This window comes from Aquarana catesbeiana, linkage group LG08 (genome assembly GCF_042186555.1).
Source record: "Aquarana catesbeiana isolate 2022-GZ linkage group LG08, ASM4218655v1, whole genome shotgun sequence".
NCBI classification, from domain to species: domain Eukaryota; kingdom Metazoa; phylum Chordata; class Amphibia; order Anura; family Ranidae; genus Aquarana; species Aquarana catesbeiana.
In genome coordinates this window covers 6,046,092-6,068,554 of record NC_133331.1, presented here as the reverse complement: position 1 = coordinate 6,068,554, position 22,463 = coordinate 6,046,092, and the positions used below count along the sequence as shown (strand labels likewise).

The window sequence follows — 22,463 nt, the reverse complement described above, 5'->3', positions numbered from 1 at the left end:
AATTGCTTATTCCTTTTTTTTTTTTTTTTTATCCCCTCACAACAGATTTATTACTTCATTTGCATGGGTACAAATGCCTGGCCGCCCCTGTAACACAGGTGTATAGCTCCCCGGCTGCCCTTGTAACACGGCTACATATTTATTTATTATTTATTCATTGTTAATTCAACATTAGACTTACGACCTTATTTGCATGTGTACAAACGCCCGGCTGCCTTCGTAACACGTGCACATAGATGCCTGGCTGCCCCGGTAACACATGTGTATATACGCCTGGCCGCCCTTGTAACACGGCTGTAGATTTATTCATTGTCAACTCAACATTAGACTTACGACCCTATTTGCATGTGTACAAATGCCTGGCCGCCTTTATAACACATGCATATAGACACCCGGCCGACCATGTAACACACCTGTATATTAATTCAATATCAACCTTATGTTTGTATATTTATTTATTTATTATTGTTCATTTAACCCCTGCCATCTGTGCCCTGTACCCCTGTGTCAAATTCCTTCAGGACTTCATTGTATATAGCACTGATGTTAATAATCCATTTTGCGAGTGCACGGTCCTCTTGGCCGTCCTCATAATACATCTGTCACTTCCCTTATCATTGTGTATTTAGTATCTGCCCACACTCCTCCCCTTGCTCCTCCCCCTCACCATTTATAAGCCAGCTTGAGGAGTATGGGCGTAGGTCTGATGAAGGAGCTGCACATGCTCCGAAACGCGTTACCACCCCCTTCTCTACACTGACACCATCAGCCTTGTGTGTCCCGCAGTGAATACAGGCTTCCCTGCTGCCTCCTCTTTCCAACACGCATGAGAACGCTTTACAGCTGCTGAATGGCTCTACACTGCTCTCTACCGCCGTGCTGAGGATGGACACATGCCACAGATGAGGACTCCTGATTTTATCATGTCTTTTAACACTCAACAATCTTGTAAGTGCTTTTAACCCTTTGTGCACTCTATTAAATTTTACATACTGCACTTAGAGGCGCCTTTCTTTTCCTTTTTTTCCTATTGACCCCTGATGATTTGGTTTTAGTCAGGGTTCCTCGAGACATGAAAATTATTTTTGGGGTTCCTCTAGGGTTAAAAGGTTGAGAAAGCTGCTGTATGGTCTTGGCCACCGTGCTGCAGCTCAGTTTCATGGTCTTGGCAATCTTCTTATAGCCTAGGCCAGCCATTCTCAACCAGGGTTCTGTGGAACCCTGGGGTTCCTCCAGAGGTTGCTAGGGGTTCCTTGAGCTGTGGCTGATGAACCACCTATTTGATGGCATCTACAGAGTTTAAGGTTCAGCATCGCTTATCAAAGCCAGCAGCATGACACCAAATATCTTTTTAGCGGTCTTTAAGGGTGGTATTCTGAAGAGCACTTTAAGAGGGACATTCTTCCTATTGACCACCAATATAAGGAGCATTGTTCCTATTGAGCCCTGATGATTTGGTTTTAGTAAGGGTTCCTCGAGACATGAAAATTATTTTTGGGGTTCCTCTAGGGTTAAAAAAGGTTGAGAAAGCCTGGCCTAGGCCATCTTTATGTGGAGCAACAATTCTTTTTTTTTTTAGATCCTCAGAGAGTTCTTTGCCATGAGGTGCCATGTTGAACTTCCAGTGACCAGTATGAGAGAGTGAGAGCGATAACACCAAATTCAACACACCTGCTCCCCATTCACACCTGAGACCTTGTAACACTAACGAGTCACATGACACCGGGGAGGGAAAATGGCTAATTGGGCCCAATTTGGACATTTTCACTTAGGGGTGTACTGACTTTTGTTGCCAGCGGTTTAGACATTAACGGCTGTGTGTTGAGTTATTTTGAGGGGACAGCAAATTTACACTGTTATACAAGCTGTACACTCACTACTTTACATTGTAGACAAGTGTCACTTCTTCAGTGTTGTCACATGAAAAGATAGAAGAAAAGATTTACACAAATGTGAGGGGTGTACTTACTTTTGTGAGATACTGTACTTGTGGTCTTGTGGTCTTGGTGTGACGTGTCTGGGGGGGAGTGTTAGTGGAAGTGATGACTGACAAGTGATTGGAGAGGCGATTGCAATCTTCATAGTGTTGAAATAAGCGAGGTTGGGTTGGCAGATATAAAGCTCAGGTTTATAGTCAGTCAGAAGACAACACAGGAGAACGTTCTCCAGAGATCGAAGGATCACAAATAATACAGAAGAAGGTTGTTGGGAAACATCTGGGATTGCCGGGGACAGGACACGACTTGCCGACACATTTTACTGGATTGCTCTGCAAGATTGTGAGTGAACCCTCCGAGGGCATCGATCGGCACGATGGAACCCACAAAGGTACGCGACGTTCTTCTGACCCCCATTACAGAACATTTCAGAGTGATTTAGGGCCACACTTTTCTGGTGACCTGCATGGCGGGATCACTACAAACACCAATGTAACTCTTTGTTACATTATAAATGACACATATTTACTTCCATTCGGTTTTCGTTGTTTGTCGCGGGGCTCCGCGCTCCAGACTACCGACCAGGGGCCACAGATGGCCCTCCGCAAGATTGTATCCGGCCCTCAGATGTAATAGGTGGGGGGACTCTGATGGGGACTCTGATGTAAAGGGGTCTTGATAGGATATAGTGGGGGGATCTGATGGGAACCCTGATGTAAAGGGGTCTTTGATGGGTCCCCTGATATAGTGGGGGAGTCTGATGGAGGCCCCAATGTAAAGGGGTCTTTGATGGGTCCCCTGATATAGTGGGGGAGTCTGTTGGAGGCCCCAATGTAAAGGGATCTTTGACGAGTCCCCTGATATAGTGGTGGGGGGATCTAATGGGTCCTCTGATATAGTGGGGGGGATCTGATGGGAACCCTGTTGTAAAGGCGTCTTTGATGGGTCCCCTGATATAGTGGGGGAGTCTGATGGAGGCCCCAATGTAAAGGGATCTTTGATGGGTCCCCTGATATAGTGGGGGGGGGGGGGGTCTGATGGGTCCCCTGTAGATATGTGCAGGATGAAAAAAATCGTTTAGTTTAGTTTTGTTTCGATTCGATTCGTTATTTAACTAAATTCGTTTAGTTAAATTCGTTGCATTCGTTACATTAGTTTTCGGAATTCGTTTCGTTTCAAATTCGAAAAAATTCTACCATATTAGAAAAAAACATTAACTGAATTTGAAAAAGTAAACTATATATAACCATTTTGCGAAATTTGAAATTCGTATAGAATGAATTCCAATAGAAAAGATTAGGATAGAATAGAAAATATAAAAGAATAGCATAGAAAAACAATAGAACAGAATAGAAAAAAATATAATATATTCTATTCTAATCTTTTCTATTCGAATTCGAATTCATTCTGTACCAAATTCCAATTTTGGAAGATGGTTAAATACATATATTATATTTTTTTTCTATTCTGTTCCATTGTTTTTCTATGCTATTCTTTTCTATTCTATTCTAAACTTTTCTATTCGAATTTGAATTAATTCTATACGAAATTCGAATTTCAGAAGATGGCTTCTAAAATTAGAATTTTGTATAGAATGAATTTGAATTCGAATAGAAAAGATTAGAATAGAGTAGAAAGAATAGACTAGAAAAACAATAGAACAGAACAGAATAAAATATAATATATATATTATATCTTATTCTATTCTGTTCTATTGTTTTTCTAGTCTATTCTTTCTACTCTATTCTAATCTTTTCTATTCGAATTCAAATTCATTTTATACGAAATTAGAATTTCGGAAGATGGATTTATATATATATATTTTTCTATTCTGTTCTATTGTTTTTCTATTATTTTCTATTATATTCTAATCTTTTCTATTTGAATTCAAATTCATTCTATACAAAATTCGAATTTCGGAAAATGGTTATATAGAAATAGAATGAAATCAAATTCTAATAGAAAAGAATAGAATAGAAAAACAATAGAACAGTAGAACAGAATATTGTTTTTCTATTCTATTCTTTTCTATTAGAATGTGTGTGTATATATACATATATATATATATATATATATATATATATATATATATATATATATATATATATATATATATATATATATATATAATAAAATCATCTTCCGAAATTGGAATTTGGTACAGAATGAATTCGAATAGAAAAGATTAGAATAGAACAGAAAATAATATAAAAGAATAGCATAGAAAAACAATAGAACAGAATAGTATAGAATAGAATTCATTCTGTACCAAATTCCAATTTCGGAAGATGGTTTTATATTTATATAATTTTTTTCTATTCTGTTCTATTGTTTTTCTGTTCTGGTCTTTTCTATTAGAATTCGATTTCATTCTATTTAATTCTGTTTCTGTATAACCATTTTCAGAAATTCAAATTTCGTATAGAATGAATTCGCATTCAAATAGAAAATAGAGAATAAAATAGAAAATAATAGAAAAGAATAGAAAAACAATAGACCAGCATAGAAAAAAAAAAAAAAATATATATATATATATATATATATATATATATATATATATATATATATATATATATATATATATATATATATATATATATATATATATATATATAATATATAAAAACCCATCTTCCAAAATTTGAATTTCTTATAAAATGAATTTGAAGTTCAATAGAAAAGATTAGAATAGAGTAGAAGAGAAAAGACTAGAAAAACAATAGAACAGAATAGAATAAAATATATATATTATATTTTATTCTGTTCTGTTCTATTGTTTTCTATTCTAATCTTTTCTATTCAAATTCGAATTCATTCTATACGAAATTCCACTTTCAGAAGCCATCTTCCGAAATTCGAATTTTGTATAGAATGAATTCAAATTCGAATAGGAAAGTTTAGAATAGAATAGAAAAGAATAGCTTAGAAAAACAATGAAACAGAATAGAAATTTTATATATATATATATATATATATATATATATATATATATATATATATATAAAACATCTTCCAAAATTCAAATTTCATTAGACCGAAATCAAATTTGAATATAAAAGATTAGAATAGAATAGAAAATAATAGAAAAGAATAGACTAGAAAAACAATAGAACAGAATAGAAGAATATATATATAAAAAAAATTTCTATTCTGTTTCATTGTTTTTCTAAGCTATTCTTTTCTATTCTATTCTAAACTTTCCTACTTTGCACACCACCCTAGGATTGTACAGCAGATCCCTACAGGTAGCTGCAGTAATAAAGATTTCCACAGGCGCCGCCCCCTCCCTATCCATGCGTCCAGCCCCCTGATCTACATACAGGGCGCCGGACGCATGGATTCCAATGGTTTTTTTTTTTTTAACCACATAATTAGAGCCAGAGGCTCTAATGGGCTTCAAAAAAGGGGGGTCTCGGCCCGCAGAACACTGCGCCCCGAAGCCCACCCAGTTGTGTGACAATAGCCAATGAATATTCTCTATTGGAACACTGATTCTCCTCCTGGCCAATCAGGAAGCGGGTCCTGAGACCCGACACCCAATTGGCTTTAAAGTGGTCAGAAATCGAGGAATTTATTGACAGAGGAAGGATGAGAGCGACTATTTATCACAAGATCCATCTGTGTGTATTAGGAGCGAAGATAGAAGACTTCTCAATGGAGTGACAGGTCCTCTTTATTATGTAGGAGTGAAAACCAACACATTTCAGGGGCTGCAGAGACCTCCTTCATCACATTGTGGAAACACTTGTATGGGGTTTGGGGTCCTCCAATAAAAGTCATGAAGCAATCACAGAGGACCAATAAGGAGCTTGTACACTCCCCGGACACTTTATTAGATCCACCTTGCTAGTAGTGGGTTGGACCTCCTTTGGCCTTCATTCTTCATGGCATAGATCCAACAAGGTGTTGGAAACGTTCCTCAGAGATTTTCCTCCATAGTGACCTGATAACATCACACAGTTGCTGCAGATTTGTCGGCTGCACATCCATGATGCCAATCTCCCGTTCCACCACATCCCAAAGGTGCTCTATTGGATGAGATGTGGTGAGTGTGGAGGCCATTGGAGTACAGAGACCTCATTGTCCAGTGGTGAGATGATTGGAGCTTTGTGACATGGTGCATTATCCTGCAGGAAGGAGCCATCAGAAGATGGGGACACTGTAGTCATAAAGGGATGGACATGGTCAGCAACAATACTCAGGTACCCCATCCCCCACACCATTACACCCCCACCACCAGCCTGAACCGGTGATATCCCATCCCCCACACCATTACACCCCCACCACCAGCCTGAACCGGTGATATCCCATCCCCCACACCATTACACCCCCACCACCAGCCTGAACCGGTGATACCCCATCCCCCACACCATTACACCCCCACCACCAGCCTGAACCGGTGATATCCCATCCCCCACACCATTACACCCCCACCACCAACCTGAACCGGTGATATCCCATCCCCCACACCATTACACCCCCACCACCAGCCTGAACCGGTGATATCCCATCCCCCACACCATTACACCCCCACCACCAGCCTGAACCAGTGATATCCCATCCCCCACACCATTACACCCCACCACCAGCCTGAACCGGTGATACCCCATCCCCCACACCATTACACCTCCACCACCAGCCTGAACCAGTGATATCCCATCCCCCACACCATTACACCTCCCACCACCAGCCTGAACCGGTGATACCCCATCCCCCACACCATTACACCTCCCACCACCAGCCTGAACCGGTGATACCCCATCCCCCACACCATTACACCTCCCACCACCAGCCTGAACCGGTGATACCCCATCCCCCACACCATTACACCCCCACCACCAGCCTGAACCGGTGATATCCCATCCCCCACACCATTACACCCCCACCACTAGCCTGAACCGGTGATACCCCATCCCCCACACCATTACACCCCCCACCACTAGCCTGAACCGGTGATATCCCATCCCCCACACCATTACACCCTCCACCACCAGCTTGAACCGGTGATATCCCATCCCCCACACCATTACACCCCCACCACCAGCCTGAACCGGTGATACCCCATCCCCCACACCATTACACCCCCACCACCAGCCTGAACCGGTGATATCCCATCCCCCACACCATTACACCCCACCACCAGCCTGAACCGGTGATATCCCATCCCCCACACCATTACACCCCCCACCACTAGCCTGAACCGGTGATATCCCATCCCCCACACCATTACACCCCCACCACCAGCCTGAAACAGTGATACCCCATCCCCCACACCATTACACCCCCCACCACTAGCCTGAACCGGTGATATCCCATCCCCCACACCATTACACCCCCACCACCAGCCTGAACCGGTGATATCCCATCCCCCACACCATTACACCCCCACCACCAGCCTGAACTGGTGATATCCCATCCCCCACACCATTACACCCCCACCACCAGCCTGAACCGGTGATATCCCATCCCCCACACCATTACACCCCCCACCACTAGCCTGAACCGGTGATATCCCATCCCCCACACCATTACACCCCCACCACCAGCCTGAAACAGTGATACCCCATCCCCCACACCATTACACCCCCCACCACTAGCCTGAACCGGTGATATCCCATCCCCCACACCATTACACCCCCACCACCAGCCTGAACCGGTGATATCCCATCCCCCACACCATTACACCCCCACCACCAGCCTGAACCGGTGATACCCCATCCCCCACACCATTACACCCTCCACCACCAGCCTGAACTGGTGATATCCCATCCCCCACACCATTACACCCCCACCACCAGCCTGAACCGGTGATATCCCATCCCCCACACCATTACACCCCCACCACCAGCCTGAACCGGTGATACCCCATCCCCCACACCATTACACCCCCACCACCAGCCTGAACCGGTGATACAAGGCAGGATGGATCCATGCGCCAAATTCTGACCCCACCATCTGAATGTCGGAGCTGAAATCCAGACTCATCAGACCAGGTAACGTTTTTCCAATCTTCTATTGTCCACTTTTGGTGATCCTGTGCCAATTGTAGCCTCAGTTTCCTGTTCTTAGCTGACAGGAGTGACACCCGGTGTGGTCTTCTGCTGCTGTAGCCCATCTGCTCCAAGGTTGGATGTGTTGCGCGTTCAGAGATGGTATTCTGCATACCTTGGGTGTAACGAGAGGTTATTTGAGTTCCTGTTCCCTTTCTATCATCTGGAACCAGTCTGCCCATTCTCCTCTGAGCTCAACAAGGCATTTTCCTCCACACAACTGCCGCTCACTGGATATTTTCTCTTTTTCCCACCATTCTCTGTAAACCCCGAGAGATGGTTGTGTGTGAAAATCCCAGAAATACTCAGACCGGCCCGTCTGCCACCAACAACCAACAACCATGCCACGTTCAAAAGTCACTTCAATCCCCTTTCTTCCACCATTCTGATGCTCAGTTTGAACTTCAGCAAGTCATCTTCACCACGTCTAGACGCCTAAATGCATTGAGTTGCTGCCGTGTGATTGGCTGATTAGCGATTTGTGTTACCAAACAACTGACCAGGTGTACCTAATAAAGTGGGCGGTGATTGTATATACAATATGGGAAGATTGAGCCAAGTGATTACACGCAGCTATAAGGGTCCCACAATTCCCTCCTGTGTGGGGTTGGACGGTGAAATGGGCTGTACCCCAAAACTAGGTGCAGCAAAACACTCCCAATGTGCATCTAGCAGTGCATTAGATTGTGAGCTCCTATGTGAGTGATTTCATGTTCTCTGTGCCAGGGCTCCATAAATGAGTAATGAAAGGTAAATAGGGGTAACAATGGGATCTGTAGTAGGGATCTCGCTGGGTCCAGAAATATGCCCATTGCTGCTCATGGCGACATTCGCAATCCGACCGGCAAAACAAATATTGAATTGTAATCCTAATAGAGACTTTCACATACTTCATGATGTGCCAAACTTCCCAGATTTGAAATGTACACCTATAGCGCCACCTAGTGGTGGGAATACATAATATAAATCTACGTGAATGTTGTTGAATTGATTGGTCTGGTGACAGGTTCTCTTTAACCCCTTCAATACCGGGGCACCATTACCCCCTTCCTGCCCAGGCCAGTTTTTCAGCTTTCAGCTCTCTCACACTTTGAATGACAATTACCCGGTCATGTAACACTGTACACAGAGGACATTTTTATGATTTTGTTCCCACAAATAGAGCTTTATTTTGGTGATATTTGATCACTGCTGGGTTTTTTTTTTTTGGGGGGGGGGCAAAAAACCAAAATGAAAACTTTGAAAAAAAAAAAGTTTTTCTTTGTTTCTGTTATAAAATTTTGTAAATACGTACGTTTTCTTCTTCACTGATGGGCGCTGACGAGGCGGCACTGATGGGCACTGATATTTATAAAGAAATACTTGGTTAAAAATCTTTTATAATGGCAAAAAATTGATTCAAATACACAATGAATTTAAATTATAAGCTCTGGTTGGCGACACAAAACAACAACGTGAACCATCAGTCATGGCAAACAATACACCAAGGAGAACAAGGTTTGCAAATGACATAACAACACTGCTATCCACATGAATACCCCAACGCATCTCGACCCTTTCATTCATGGTCTTCTTCAGGGGGATTTGTTATTCTAGGGAAATATATAAAAATATTCAAATTTTACAGTATACAAAGCACTGGGCACTGATAGGTGGCACTGATGGGCAGGCATTACTGATAAGGCAGGCATTATTACTGGGCACTGATTGGCATCGATTTTGGGCACAGATTGGCATCCCTGGTGGCCATGGGTGGCATACCTGGTGGTCACCAGTGGTGGCGATCCCTGGTGGTCCTGGTGGCACCCCTGGTGGTCCTTGGCGGGGCATCCTCAGGGGGGCTGCGCTGATAATCAATCAGCGCAGACCCCCCCCATGTCAGGAAAGCAGCTGATTGGCTCTCCTCTACTCCTGTCTGACAGATGCAAGTGATGAAAAGCCGATACACGGCTCTTCCTGTTTACATCGTGATCAGCTGTGATTGGACATGGCTGATCACATGGCTGATCACATGGTAAAGAGTCACCATCAGAGGCTCTTTACCGGGATCGGTGTTGCGGTGTGTCAGACTGACATGCTGCACCACCGATCGGGGGCGTGTGCCGGCTGTTATCCTGAAAGACGGCATATGACGTCCAGTCTGGATAACGGAAAACAACTTCAAACGATGCGGTTTTATCGTGCGACAATCGACCTGCACCGCGTTTTTAGGTGGCATTCAAATGAATGGCATCTGAAATGTGCGATTTGTCATTCACACCTGGGCGTTTTGAAATCACAGGCAGAAGTGCGGCTTTTCTGACCGCGATTAGAAACGCCCAGGTGTGAATGCAGCCTAAAAAAAAAAAGTCCCCGACCCTTTTCGAAAAACGCAGCGTCTGTCCCATAGGATACCATGCTATATTGGACTGTAGAGCGTTTCTGCAAAAAGCAAAAAAAAAAAAACGCATAGGTGTGAACCGAGGCGGATTACAGCTTTGGTTCTGTTCCTCTAGCACAGCATTCTCTCCATGGATATTGCAGTCTGTGCCGATATATAGGAAAAGGAATCTGCACGTTACAAGCACAGATGGATAGAGGTTCTAAGATCTCCTTTTTTTAAACTGAGTACCGTTGCCATGGTTGCAAGATAATGACGTTTCGGGGTTTTTGGGCATTTATAGTGGCAGTTTTTGACATTTTTTTTTTTATAAAGAAAAAATGTCCCCCCCCCCCCCAGCTCCTGCTCCTAGCAACTCTGATTGGAATACTCACCTCCTATCCGGAGCTGCCCCCCTACAGACTCCCCTGCTTAAAGATCCAGCACAGGGGCGGCCCGCCTCTTGTGGACGCATGGGCGCCGCCCCCCCCCCCCATACATGCGCCTGGCCCCTTTCAAGATGCCGGTCGCATAAATTCCTATGGTGGGGGGTGTTTTTTGAAGCACCCGATTAGAGCCAGAGGCTCTAATAAGCTTCAAAAATAGGGTGGGCTCGGGGGGGCGCAGAGCATTGCGTCCGGAGCCCGCCCGGGTGTGAATGAATATTAAAACACTGATCCTCCTCCCGGCCAATCTGGAAGCGGGTCTGATAGCCGTCACCTGGCTGAAAGGACAGGCGATCCTATTGGACGCCTAGGAGAAGAAGGGAGGGGCCACACACAGAAGACACAGGAGCCCGCCCACCGTCCATAGAAGCCCGGAGCCTGTTACCCGCCAAAGTCCGCTTGGGGGGGGGGGGGGCTGACTGAGATGCCACCGACCAATGGGGGTGGGGGGGTTGTAAAAAACATCGGCCGCCACTGATCCAGCACCTTTTGTCTATAAAGCTGGAGAAAGGCCCACCATCATTCCACACCCACTACCTGTGAGCCCAGGTTGTCAGAGACCCGCCCCCTGGTGGCGCCCTAGGGGATTGCAGCAGGAAGCGTAAAAACGTGACACCGCCCTCGTCGACTTTTTAGGATCCGCCCCCCCTCCTGGAGAAAGGAATGGAGGAGGAGGAACGAAGACGTCCTGCGACACCCCTGTACGATACGTAGGAAGATATAAGAAAACCCCTAGCCCATTGGCTGGGATACCCCACATACCCATAAATCTGACCCTGCAGTGCCCATATCTAATGCCACCAAGTACCCCGCCACCTAGCGGCAGAAGAGAAAAGTGCAGCAAGTGCAGACTTAGCGTGAAAATCAATTGATCCCCAACAATGGGCCAAAGGTAGCTTTACCTGACAGGTGAATTTAGGAGCAACCCGGCCTGGACACCGAGGTGCTACATCTCTTCATTTCAGGGACTTATATAGCGCCATCCATTTACGCAGCGCTTTACATATACCCGATAATACCAAAAGTATTGGGACGCCTGCCCGCATCAACTTTAATGGCATCCCAGCCTCAGGCTCCATTCACATCTAACGCGTTTTCTGATGCATTTTGCACTTTGCAGAAATGCCGGGAAATTTTTGTAACATGGGTTCCTATGGAACGCGTTCACATCAATGCATTTTTGTGCCTCTGCGTTTTTGGAAAAGGGTCGGGGACTTTTTTTTTTAATGCAGAATGCAGCGTTTCCCATGTAATTGAATTCAATGGACCCGCATCCGAAACGCAAGTACCGCGTTTTTACCGCAATTTTACCGTGATTTGCGGGGTTTTTTTTTTATTTCTTTTTTTTTTTTACGCTGTATATAACTGGTTGCTAAGCAACCACCGTGTAAAAAAAGTGTAAAAAAAGTGTAAAAAAAAAAAAAAATTCAAATCGCGGCAAAAACGCGGCAAGCACTGCAGAAACGCTCAAAAGCAACATGCATAGATGTGAAAGGAGCCTGACACGCACATGAACTTTAATGGCTTCCCAGCCTGAGGCCTGCTTCACACCTGATGGCATTTTTAGTGCTTTTTGCATTTCGCAGATTTGCACTACAGGACGTGTTCCAGAGGAATCCATGTTTAAATGTTCTGTAGTGCAAAATCTGCAAAATGCAAAAAGCACTAAAAATGCCATAAGTGTGAACCAGGCCTTACTCCGTAGGGTTCAATATTGAGTTGGCTCCGCCCTTTGCAGCTATAACAGCTTCAACTCTTCTGGGAAGGCCGTCCACAAGGTTTAGGAGGGTGTCTATGGGAATGTTTGACCATTCTTCCTGAAGAGCATTTGTGAGGTCAGGCACTGATGTTGGACGAGAAGGTCTGGCTCGCAGTCTCCGCTCTAATTCATCCCGAAGGTGTTCTATCGGGTTGAGGTCAGGACTCTGTGCAGGCCAGTCAAGTTCCTCCACCCCAAACTCGCCCATCCATGTCTTTATGGACCTTGCTTTGTGCACTGGTCCAAATCATTTGGTGGAGGGGGGGATTATGGTGTGGGAGTTGTTTTTCAGGGGTTGGGTTTGGCCCCTTAGTTCCAGTGAAGGGAACTCTTAAGGCGTCAGCATACCAAGACATTTTGGACAATTTCATACTCCCAACTTTGTGGGAACAGTTTGGGGACGGCCCCTTCCTGTTCCAACATGACTGCCCACCAGTGCACAAAGCAAGGTCCATAAAGACATGGATGAGCGAGTTTGGGGTGGAGGAACTTGACTGACCTGCACAGAGTCCTGACCTCAACCCGATAGACCACCTTTGAGATGAATTAGAGCGGAGACTGCGAGCCAGGCCTTCTCGTCCAACATCAGTACCTGACCTCACAAATGCTCTTCTGGAAGAATGGTCAAACATTCCCATAGACACCCTCCTAAACCTTGTGGACGGCCTTCCCAGAAGAGGTGAAGCTGTTATAGCTGCAAAGGGCGGAGCCAACTCAATATTGAACCCTACGGACTAAGACTGGGATGTCATTAAAGTTCACATGTGTGTAAAGGCAGGCGTCACAATACTTTTGGTAACATAGTGGATATGTTGTACAGTCACATTAGTCCCCGCCTTCAAGGAGCTTACAGTCTAAGGTCCCTCACTCACATTCATACATACAGTATCTCACAAAAGTAAGTACACCCCTCAGTCACTTTCCTTCTATCTTTTCATGTGACAACACTGAAGAAATGACACTTGTCTACAATGTAAAGTAGTGAGTGTACAGCTTGTATAACAGTGTAAATTTGCTGTCCCCTCAAAATAGCTCAACACACAGCCATTAATGTCTAAACCACTGGCAACAAAAGTCAGTACACCCCTAAGTGAAAATGTCCAAATTGGGCCCAATCAGCCATTTTCCCTCCCCGGTGTCATGTGACTCGTCAGTCACATGACTAACATTCTAGGGTCACGTTAGACAGGAGCCAGTTGGCCTCCCAGCAGATCTTTGGAGTCCGAAAAACAAAGTTTATTGGAACTAGAAATGATGTCTATGTGGATGTCGGTCCTTCTTTGCTCCTCTTGCAGTAGGAATAGCTGTGAACAGGTCTATTTATTAAAAAAAAAAAATTCTTGAGCATTCGTACAGCCGTCATAAATAATCCCGAAAATTGTGTCTAATACGTGGATTTTCTATGACTGTCAGACGCCATCTAGTGGTTATAATGCAGTATTTTCCTGACCGCAGAATATCAGGAAGATACCGCGTCATGGCCACTAGATGGAGCTATAGGAAATATAGAAATGACACGCATTATGGGGATTCATCGCGTCGGCTGTGCGAATGCCGAGACATTTGTGTGTTGGCTTTTCTTTAAAGTATAAACAGATTCCTAAATGTCTCTTCTATCTCTCTCTACAGGGCAGGCTCACGAGCTCGCTGGTCTTCGCGGTCTTGGTGGCGGCCATCGGCTCCCTGCAGTTCGGGTACAACAGCGGAGTGATCAATGCCCCTGAAAAGGTGATGATTTCTGATATTTCCTTCTTCATAAGCCACTAAAGCACAGAGAAATTGCGATAAGGAGTGCGACGGACCTCGGGGGGGGGGGGGGGGTTTACTAAAGGCAAATAGACTGTGCACTTTGCATGTGCAGTTGCTCCAGAGCTTAGGCAATGAGATGAAGCTTCACTTTGCAAAAAATACCCAATCACAAGCAAGGAGAATTAAAAAAAAAAAAACAGAATTTTTGCTTGCACGTGATTGGATGATGGAAGTCAGCAGAGCTTCTTCTCATTTACTAAGCTTCTTTATATCACAGTTTATTACAGAGGCATGCAGAGGAACTCTCCCAATGACTTTAATGCCGGGGGCAAGACATCAACTACTACAGTGATACATCGGATTGCGAGCGTAATTCGTTCCAGAAGAATGCTTGTAATCCAAAGCGAGTTTTCCCATAGGAATCAATGGAAACTCAGACAATCCGTTCCAGTGGCACTGCTAGTGTACGCAGTACCGCATGTGGCCAGAGGTGGGGGGGCGCCGGAGACATTCAGAAACACTCGGAGCCGCTCGGATGCACTCGGAGAGGCTCAGAGACGCTCGGGAACGGAGTGTTTCCGAGTGTTACCGAACGGCTCAGAGTGTCACCGGCGCCCCCCCCGCATCTCTGGCCAAATGCGGTACTGCACCACCCCAGAGGCTTAAATCCTGCTCATTTTGCTAAACGACGCTCGCAAACCGAGTCAGGGTTTAAAAAAAAAATAAAAGCTTGTATTGCGAAACGCTCGTAAACCGCATTGATTGCGATCCGAGGTGTTACTGTATCGGGAAATGTTACATGTGGAGCCTTTAAGAGATAGAAATGGGGGGCTGATTTACTAAAACTGGAGAGTGTAAAATCTGGTGCAGCTCTACATAGGAACCAATCAGATTCTAGTTTTTGTCCTCAAAGCTTAATGGAAGAAGCCGAAGTTTAGAAGCCGATTGGCCGATGTATTTTTTGCTAGAAAATTACTTAGAACCTCCAAACGTTATATTTATTTATTTATTTATTTTTTAAGCAAAGGCCATAGAGAATGAAATGGTGGGTTATGCAATTTTTGATGTCACACGGTATTTGCGCAGCTGTTTTTCAAACTCTTTTTTTTTTCTAAAAATAAAATACACTTTAATTAATTTTTATGCAAAAAAAAAAATTAAAAAAAATACACAATATATAACTTTGTTTTTTGGTAAAATAAAAAAAAAAAAAAAAAAAAAAAAGACCATGTCATGCCGAGTAAGTAGATACCAAACATGTCACGCTTTTAAAATTGCGCACACTTGTGGAATGGTGACAAACTACTGTACTTAAAAATCTCCATAGGCTGGATGTGTTTCCTCCTCCCATGGGGGGGAGGGGAAGAGAGATTTTTTTTATTATTTATTTGTTTTTTTAATTTTTTTTATTTTTTTGTGGGGGGGGGGGGGGGAAGTAAGGGATTGGTTTGATAACTCCTGTGGGTTCTGATCGCGCCCGGTCTTGGATCTGGGGGTATGCGCTTCTTCATGACCGAGACTAGATAGCGGTTTGAACGTTTCACTGATATACTTTTATTATGTTATCCCAGATTGGCTCTAATTTAATCGTTATGTGGCATTTGATCTGATGGTTTGCTGTTTGTTATTTGTATATCAGTCTTAGGTGTCAATCATGGAAGATGCTCTTTCTTTTTTACCTTTGTTAAAATAAAGAAATAAAAATCCCCATAGGCAATGTTTTAAAAAAAAGTTGACAGGTTTCCAGTTTAGAGGTACAGAGGGGGGTCTAGGGTGGAAGTAAACCATTTTTTCTTTTTTTAAGCAAAAGATCAAAAAAAAATTGATCTTTTGCTTAAAAAAAAAAATGGTTTACTTCCACCCTAGACCGGGAGTGGCACCATGACATCGCTCCGGTCCCCCTAGATCAGGGTCATGCTATGATCAAGCACCTGCTATAAGGGTGTGAAACGCGTCAGTGGTCTTATCCCTGCTGTGTGGATTTATCATTACAATAAAGAAATCGTTTTCACTGGAGTGCGGCCATCCGGACCTTTTTGTCCAGTTCCCCCTAGATCGGGGGGTAGGCAACCTCGGCCCTCCAGCTGTGGTGAAACTACAAATCCCATCATGCCTCTGCCTCTAGGAGTCATGCCTGTGATTGTCGGGGTCTTGCGATGTCTCATGGGACTTGTAGTTTCACCAGAGCTGGAGGGCCGAGGTTGCCTACCCCTGCCCTAGATCATAGAGGTGATCAGAGATGACCTGGCCTCTGTTCACCTCTATGGCCAGCTGCACGAATCGTCGGATCGTTTCCCGGGCTCGTCGGTAAAAGTGGTAAGCCCGAGAAACACCGGTGAGCAGTGGAGGGGGGGAGGGGGGTTGACTCCTCCCACTGCTTCTTAAAGTGATCCAGTGGCTAATTAGCCTCTCAGACCACTTTCATTAGAAAGAAAATCGCCGGCTGAAAAAAAAAAAAAAATACTGGGGTTATGATGATATCTTCAGCCATAATCCCAGTAAACCACTTGCAAGCCGCAAGGTATATAAACCTATTGTGATCTTGAAGTGGTTAAAGTACTGTATATATATAAACCCTCACCAACCCATTCAGTTTAAAAGAGAGATAAAAGGCAAAAAATTTGTATATAGATATAAAAAAAAACAAACAAAAAAACATTTTTGTTCCCCTTTTTTTATAAGTGATCACATTGTCTCTCTTCTCAGCTGTATAAGAGCTGGGGGAGGGGGGGGGGAGGAGAAACAACAGCACACTGAGCTTCCCAGTGAATGTCTGTGCAGGGAGGGGGAGGTTATCAGGACAAGTCTGATCATTGGAGGAGAGCAGGCTGAGTTCCCAGCACAGCTAGAGAACTGACCACACTGTGTTCTCCTGCTTAGTGTGGTCAGTTTTTAATAGGGAAGCAGAAGGGATTGGCAGGATCACCAGGGAATTTCACACAAAGGAAGCGATACAAAGAGAACGGGAGACTTTCTCATACCAGTATAGGATATTCTGTTCTATTGTCTATTCTTTTCTAATTTTTTCTATTCTAATCATTTATATTCAAATTTGATTTTGGTCTATATGAAATTCGAATTTTGGAAAATGTTTTATATATATATATAATTTTTTTCTATTCTGTTTCATTGTTTTCGTATGCTATTCTTTTCTATTCTATTCTAAACTTTTCTATTCGAATTTGAATTCATTCTATACGAAATTCGAATTTGAATAGAAAAGATTAGAATAGAAAATAATAGACTAGACAAACAATAGAACAGAATCAAATATAATATATATATTTTATTTTATTCTATTCTGTTCTATTGTTTTTCTAGTCTTTTCTCTTCTACTCTATTCTAATCTTTTCTATTCAAATTCGAATTAAATTTATAAGAAATTCAAATTTCGGAAGATGGTTTTATATATATATATATTTTTTTCTATGCTGGTCTATTGTTTTTCTATTCTTTTCTATTATGTTCTATTTTATTCTAAATTCGAAATTATTATTATTCGAAATTTGAATTTCTGAAAATGGTTATACAGAAACAGAATGAAATAGAATTAAAGCGAATTCTAATAGAAAAGACTAGAACAGAAAAACAATAGAACAGAATAGAAAAAAAAAAAAAATATATATATATATATGCATCTTCCGAAATTGGAATTTGGTACAGAATGAATTCAAATAGAAAAGATTAGAATAGAACAGAAAATAATATAAAAGAATATTATAGAAAAACAATAGAACAGAATAGAAAAAAATATAAAATAATCTATTCGAATTCATTCTGTACCAAATTCCAATTTCGGAAGATGGTTCTATACACACACACATATATATATATAATATTTCTTTCTATTCTGTTCTACTGTTCTATTGTTTTTCTATTCTATTCTTTTCTATTAGAATTTGATTTCATTCTATTTCTATATAACCATTTTCCGAAATTCAAATTTTGTATAGAATGAATTTGAATTCAAATAGAAAAGATTAGAATATAATAGAAAATAATAGAAAAACAATAGAACAGAATAGAAAAAATATATATACCGTATTTATCGGCATATAACACGCACTTTTTTCCCCTTAAAATAAGGGGAAAATCGTGGGTGCGTGTTATACGCCAATCCTCGCTATTTTGTGATCTGTCGGAGCGATCGCCGCCGACATTCACATAGCTTGTATTTTTAAACATGGCGCCGCGGAGTTCGGAGGGACTCGGCGGCGCTCGTTCAGCTGAACGAGCGCCGCCGAGGACACAGTGACTGGGCGGAGCCGAGATACACATAGCCGAGGGTTCTCGGCTTTTCTCGGCGCCGTTCACAGTCACGCCCAGTACCGCCATTGGACCTGTGTTATGTCCATCATGGGGACTGGGCGTGACTGTGAACGGCGCCGAGAATAGCCGAGAACCCTCGGCTATGTGTATCTCGGCTCCGCCCAGTCACTGTGTCCTCGGCGGCGCTCGTTCAGCTGAACGAGCGCCGCCGAGTCCCTCCGAACTCCGCGGCACCATGTTTAAAAATACAAACTAAACGTTTGTATGTCGGCGGTGACAAGGCTGCACTGACCACTGGGGCAAAGCTGCACTGGGGCAAAGCTGCAATGGGGACAAGGCTGCACTGGGGCAAAGCTGCACTGGGGCAAAGCTGCACTGGGGACAAGGCTGCACTGGGGACAAGGCTGCACTGGGGCAAAGCTGCAATGGGGACAAGGCTGCACTGGGGCAAAGCTGCACTGGGGCAAAGCTGCACTTGGGACAAGGCTGCACTGGGGACAAGGCTGCACTGGGGACAAGGCTGCACTGGAGCAAGGCTGCACTGGGGCAAAGCTGCACTGGGGACAAGGCTGCACTGGGACAAGGCTGCACTGGGGACAAGGCTGCACTGGGGACAAGGCTGCACTGGGGACAAGGCTGCACTGGGGCAAAGCTGCAATGGGGACAAGGCTGCACTGGGGCAAAGCTGCACTGGGGACAAGGCTGCACTGGGGACAAGGCTGCACTGGGGACAAGGCTGCACTGGGGCAAAGCTGCAATGGGGACAAGGCTGCACTGGGGCAAAGCTGCACTGGGGCAAAGCTGCACTTGGGACAAGGCTGCACTGGGGACAAGGCTGCACTGGGGACAAGGCTGCACTGGGGACAAGGCTGCACTGGAGCAAGGCTGCACTGGGGCAAAGCTGCACTGGGGACAAGGCTGCACTGGGACAAGGCTGCACTGGGGACAAGGCTGCACTGGGGCAAAGCTGCACTGGGGACAAGGCTGCACTGGGGACAAGGCTGCACTGGGGACAAGGCTGCACTGGGGCAAAGCTGCAATGGGGACAAGGCTGCACTGGGGCAAAGCTGCACTGGGGCAAAGCTGCACTGGGGACAAGGCTGCACTGGGGACAAGGCTGCACTGGGGCAAAGCTGCACTGGGGACAAGGCTGCACTGGGGACAAGGCTGCACTGGGGACAAGGCTGCACTGGGGACAAGGCTGCACTGGGGCAAAGCTGCAATGGGGACAAGGCTGCACTGGGGCAAAGCTGCACTGGGGCAAAGCTGCACTGGGGACAAGGCTGCACTGGGGACAAGGCTGCACTGGGGACAAGGCTGCACTGGAGCAAGGCTGCACTGGGGCAAAGCTGCACTGGGGACAAGGCTGCACTGGGGACAAGGCTGCACTGGGGACAAGGCTGCACTGGGACAAAGCTGCACTGGGGACAAGGCTGCACTGGGGACAAGGCTGCACTGGGGACAAGGCTGCACTGGGACAAGGCTGCACTGGGGACAAGGCTGCACTGGAGCAAAGCTGCACTGGGGACAAGGCTGCACTGGGGACAAGGCTGCACTGGGGACAAGGCTGCACTGGGGCAAAGCTGCACTGGGGCAAAGCTGCACTGGGGACAAGGCTGCACTGGGGACAAGGCTGCACTGGGGACAAGGCTGCACTGGAGCAAGGCTGCACTGGGGCAAAGCTGCACTGGGGACAAGGCTGCACTGGGGCAAAGCTGCACTGGGGACAAGGCTGCACTGGGGCAAAGCTGCACTGGGGACAAGGCTGCACTGGGGACAAGGCTGCACTGGGGCAAAGCTGCACTGGGACAAGGCTGCACTGGGGCAAGGCTGCACTGGGGACAAGGCTGCACTGGGGCAAAGCTGCACTGGGGACAAGGCTGCACTGGGGCAAAGCTGCACTGGGGACAAGGCTGCACTGGAGCAAAGCTGCACTGGGGACAAGGCTGCACTGGGGCAAAGCTGCACTGGGGACAAGGCTGCACTGGGGCAAAGCTGCACTGGGGACAAGGCTGCACTGGGGCAAAGCTGCACTGGGGACAAGGCTGCACTGGAGCAAAGCTGCACTGGGGACAAGGCTGCACTGGGGACAAGGCTGCACTGGGGCAAGGCTGCACTGGGGACAAGGCTGCACTGGGGCAAAGCTGCACTGGGGACAAGGCTGCACTGGGGAAAAGGCTGCACTGGGGCAAAGCTGCACTGGGGACAAGGCTGCACTGGGGCAAAGCTGCACTGGGGACAAGGCTGCACTGGGGCAAAGCTGCACTGGGGACAAGGCTGCACTGGGGACAAGGCTGCACTGGGGCAAAGCTGGACTGGGGACAAGGCTGCACTGGGGCAAAGCTGCACTGGGGACAAGGCTGCACTGGGGACAAGGCTGCACTGGGGCAAGGCTGCACTGGGGACAAGGCTGCACTGGGGCAAAGCTGCACTGGGGCAAAGCTGCACTGGGGGCAAGGCTGCACTGGGGACAAGGCTGCACTGGGGCAAAGCTGCACTGGGGACAAGACTGCACTGGGGCAAGGCTGCAGTGGGGCAAAGCTGCACTGGGACAAGGCTGCACTGGGGCAAAGCTGCACTGGGGCAAAGCTGCACTGGGGACAAGGCTGCACTGGGGCAAAGCTGCACTGGGGCAAAGCTGCACTGGGGACAAGGCTGCACTGGGGACAAGGCTGCACTGGGGCAAAGCTGCACTGGGGACAAGGCTGCACTGGAGACAAGGCTGCACTGGGGCAAAGCTGCACTGGGGACAAGGCTGCACTGGGGCAAAGCTGCACTGGGGACAAGGCTGCACTGGGGACAAGGCTGCACTGGGGACAAGGCTGCACTGGGGCAAAGCTGCACTGGGGGCAAGGCTGCACTGGGGCAAAGCTGCACTGGGGACAAGGCTGCACTGGGGCAAGGCTGCACTGGACACTGGGGAAAGGCTGCAGATGAACACTGATGAGGCTGCATTGATGGGCATTTAAATGTAAGTTTTTTTTCCTTAAACTTCCCTCCTAAAAGTTTTTTTCCTTAAAATTCCCTCCTAAACTTGGGGTGTGTGTTATACGCCAGCGCGTGTTATACGCCGATAAATACGGTATATATAAATAACCATCTTCCGAAATTCGAATTTCGTAAAATGAATTTGAATAGAATAGATTAGAATAGAGTAGAAAGAATAGACTAGAAAAACAATAGAACAGAATAGAATAAGATATAATATATATATATATATTATATTTTATTCTGTTCTGTTCTATTGTTTTTCTAGTCTATTCTTTTCTATTATTTTCTATTCAAATTCAAATTTCGTATAGAATGAATTCAAATTCGAATAGAAAAGTTTAGAATAGAATAAAAAAAGAATAGCTTAGAAAAACAATGAAACAGAAGAGAATAAAATATAATATATATATTATATTTTATTCTCTTCTGTTCTATTGTTTTTCTAGTCTACTCTATTTCTATTATTTTCTATTCTAATCTTTTCTATTCAAATTCGAATTCATTCTATACGAAATTCTAATTTTAGAAGCCATCTTCCGAAATTCGAATTTCGCATAGAATTAATTCAAATTCGAATAGAAAAGTTTAGAATAGGATAGAAAAGAATAGCATAGAAAAACAATGGAACAGAATAGAAAAAAAAATATAATATATATATAACCATCTTCCGAAATTGGAATTTGGTACAGAATGAATTCGAATTCGAATAGAAAAGATTAGAATACAATATATTATATTTTTTTCTATTCTGTTCTATTGTTTTTCTATGCTATTCTTTTATATTTTCTATTCTATCCTAATCTTTTCTATTGGAATTCATTCTATACGAATTTCAAATTTCGCAAAATGGTTATATATAGTTACTTTTTCAAATTCAGTTAATGTTTTTTTTCGAATGCGGTA

At 44.8% G+C, this 22,463-nt stretch overlaps 1 protein-coding gene across 1 annotated transcript in view; it reads left to right on the top strand.

Annotated features, from left to right (window-relative positions):
* The first annotated feature begins 2,135 nt into the window (after window positions 1-2,135).
* The window catches only part of LOC141105561 (solute carrier family 2, facilitated glucose transporter member 3-like), a 47,027-nt gene continuing 26,699 nt past the window's right edge, over window positions 2,136-22,463 (top strand). The window contains exons 1-2 of the mRNA XM_073595453.1: window positions 2,136-2,328; window positions 14,181-14,279. Coding sequence (XP_073451554.1) covers window positions 2,314-2,328; window positions 14,181-14,279 — 114 coding nt within the window. The 5' untranslated portion in view covers window positions 2,136-2,313. The remainder of the gene's footprint in view (window positions 2,329-14,180; window positions 14,280-22,463) is intronic.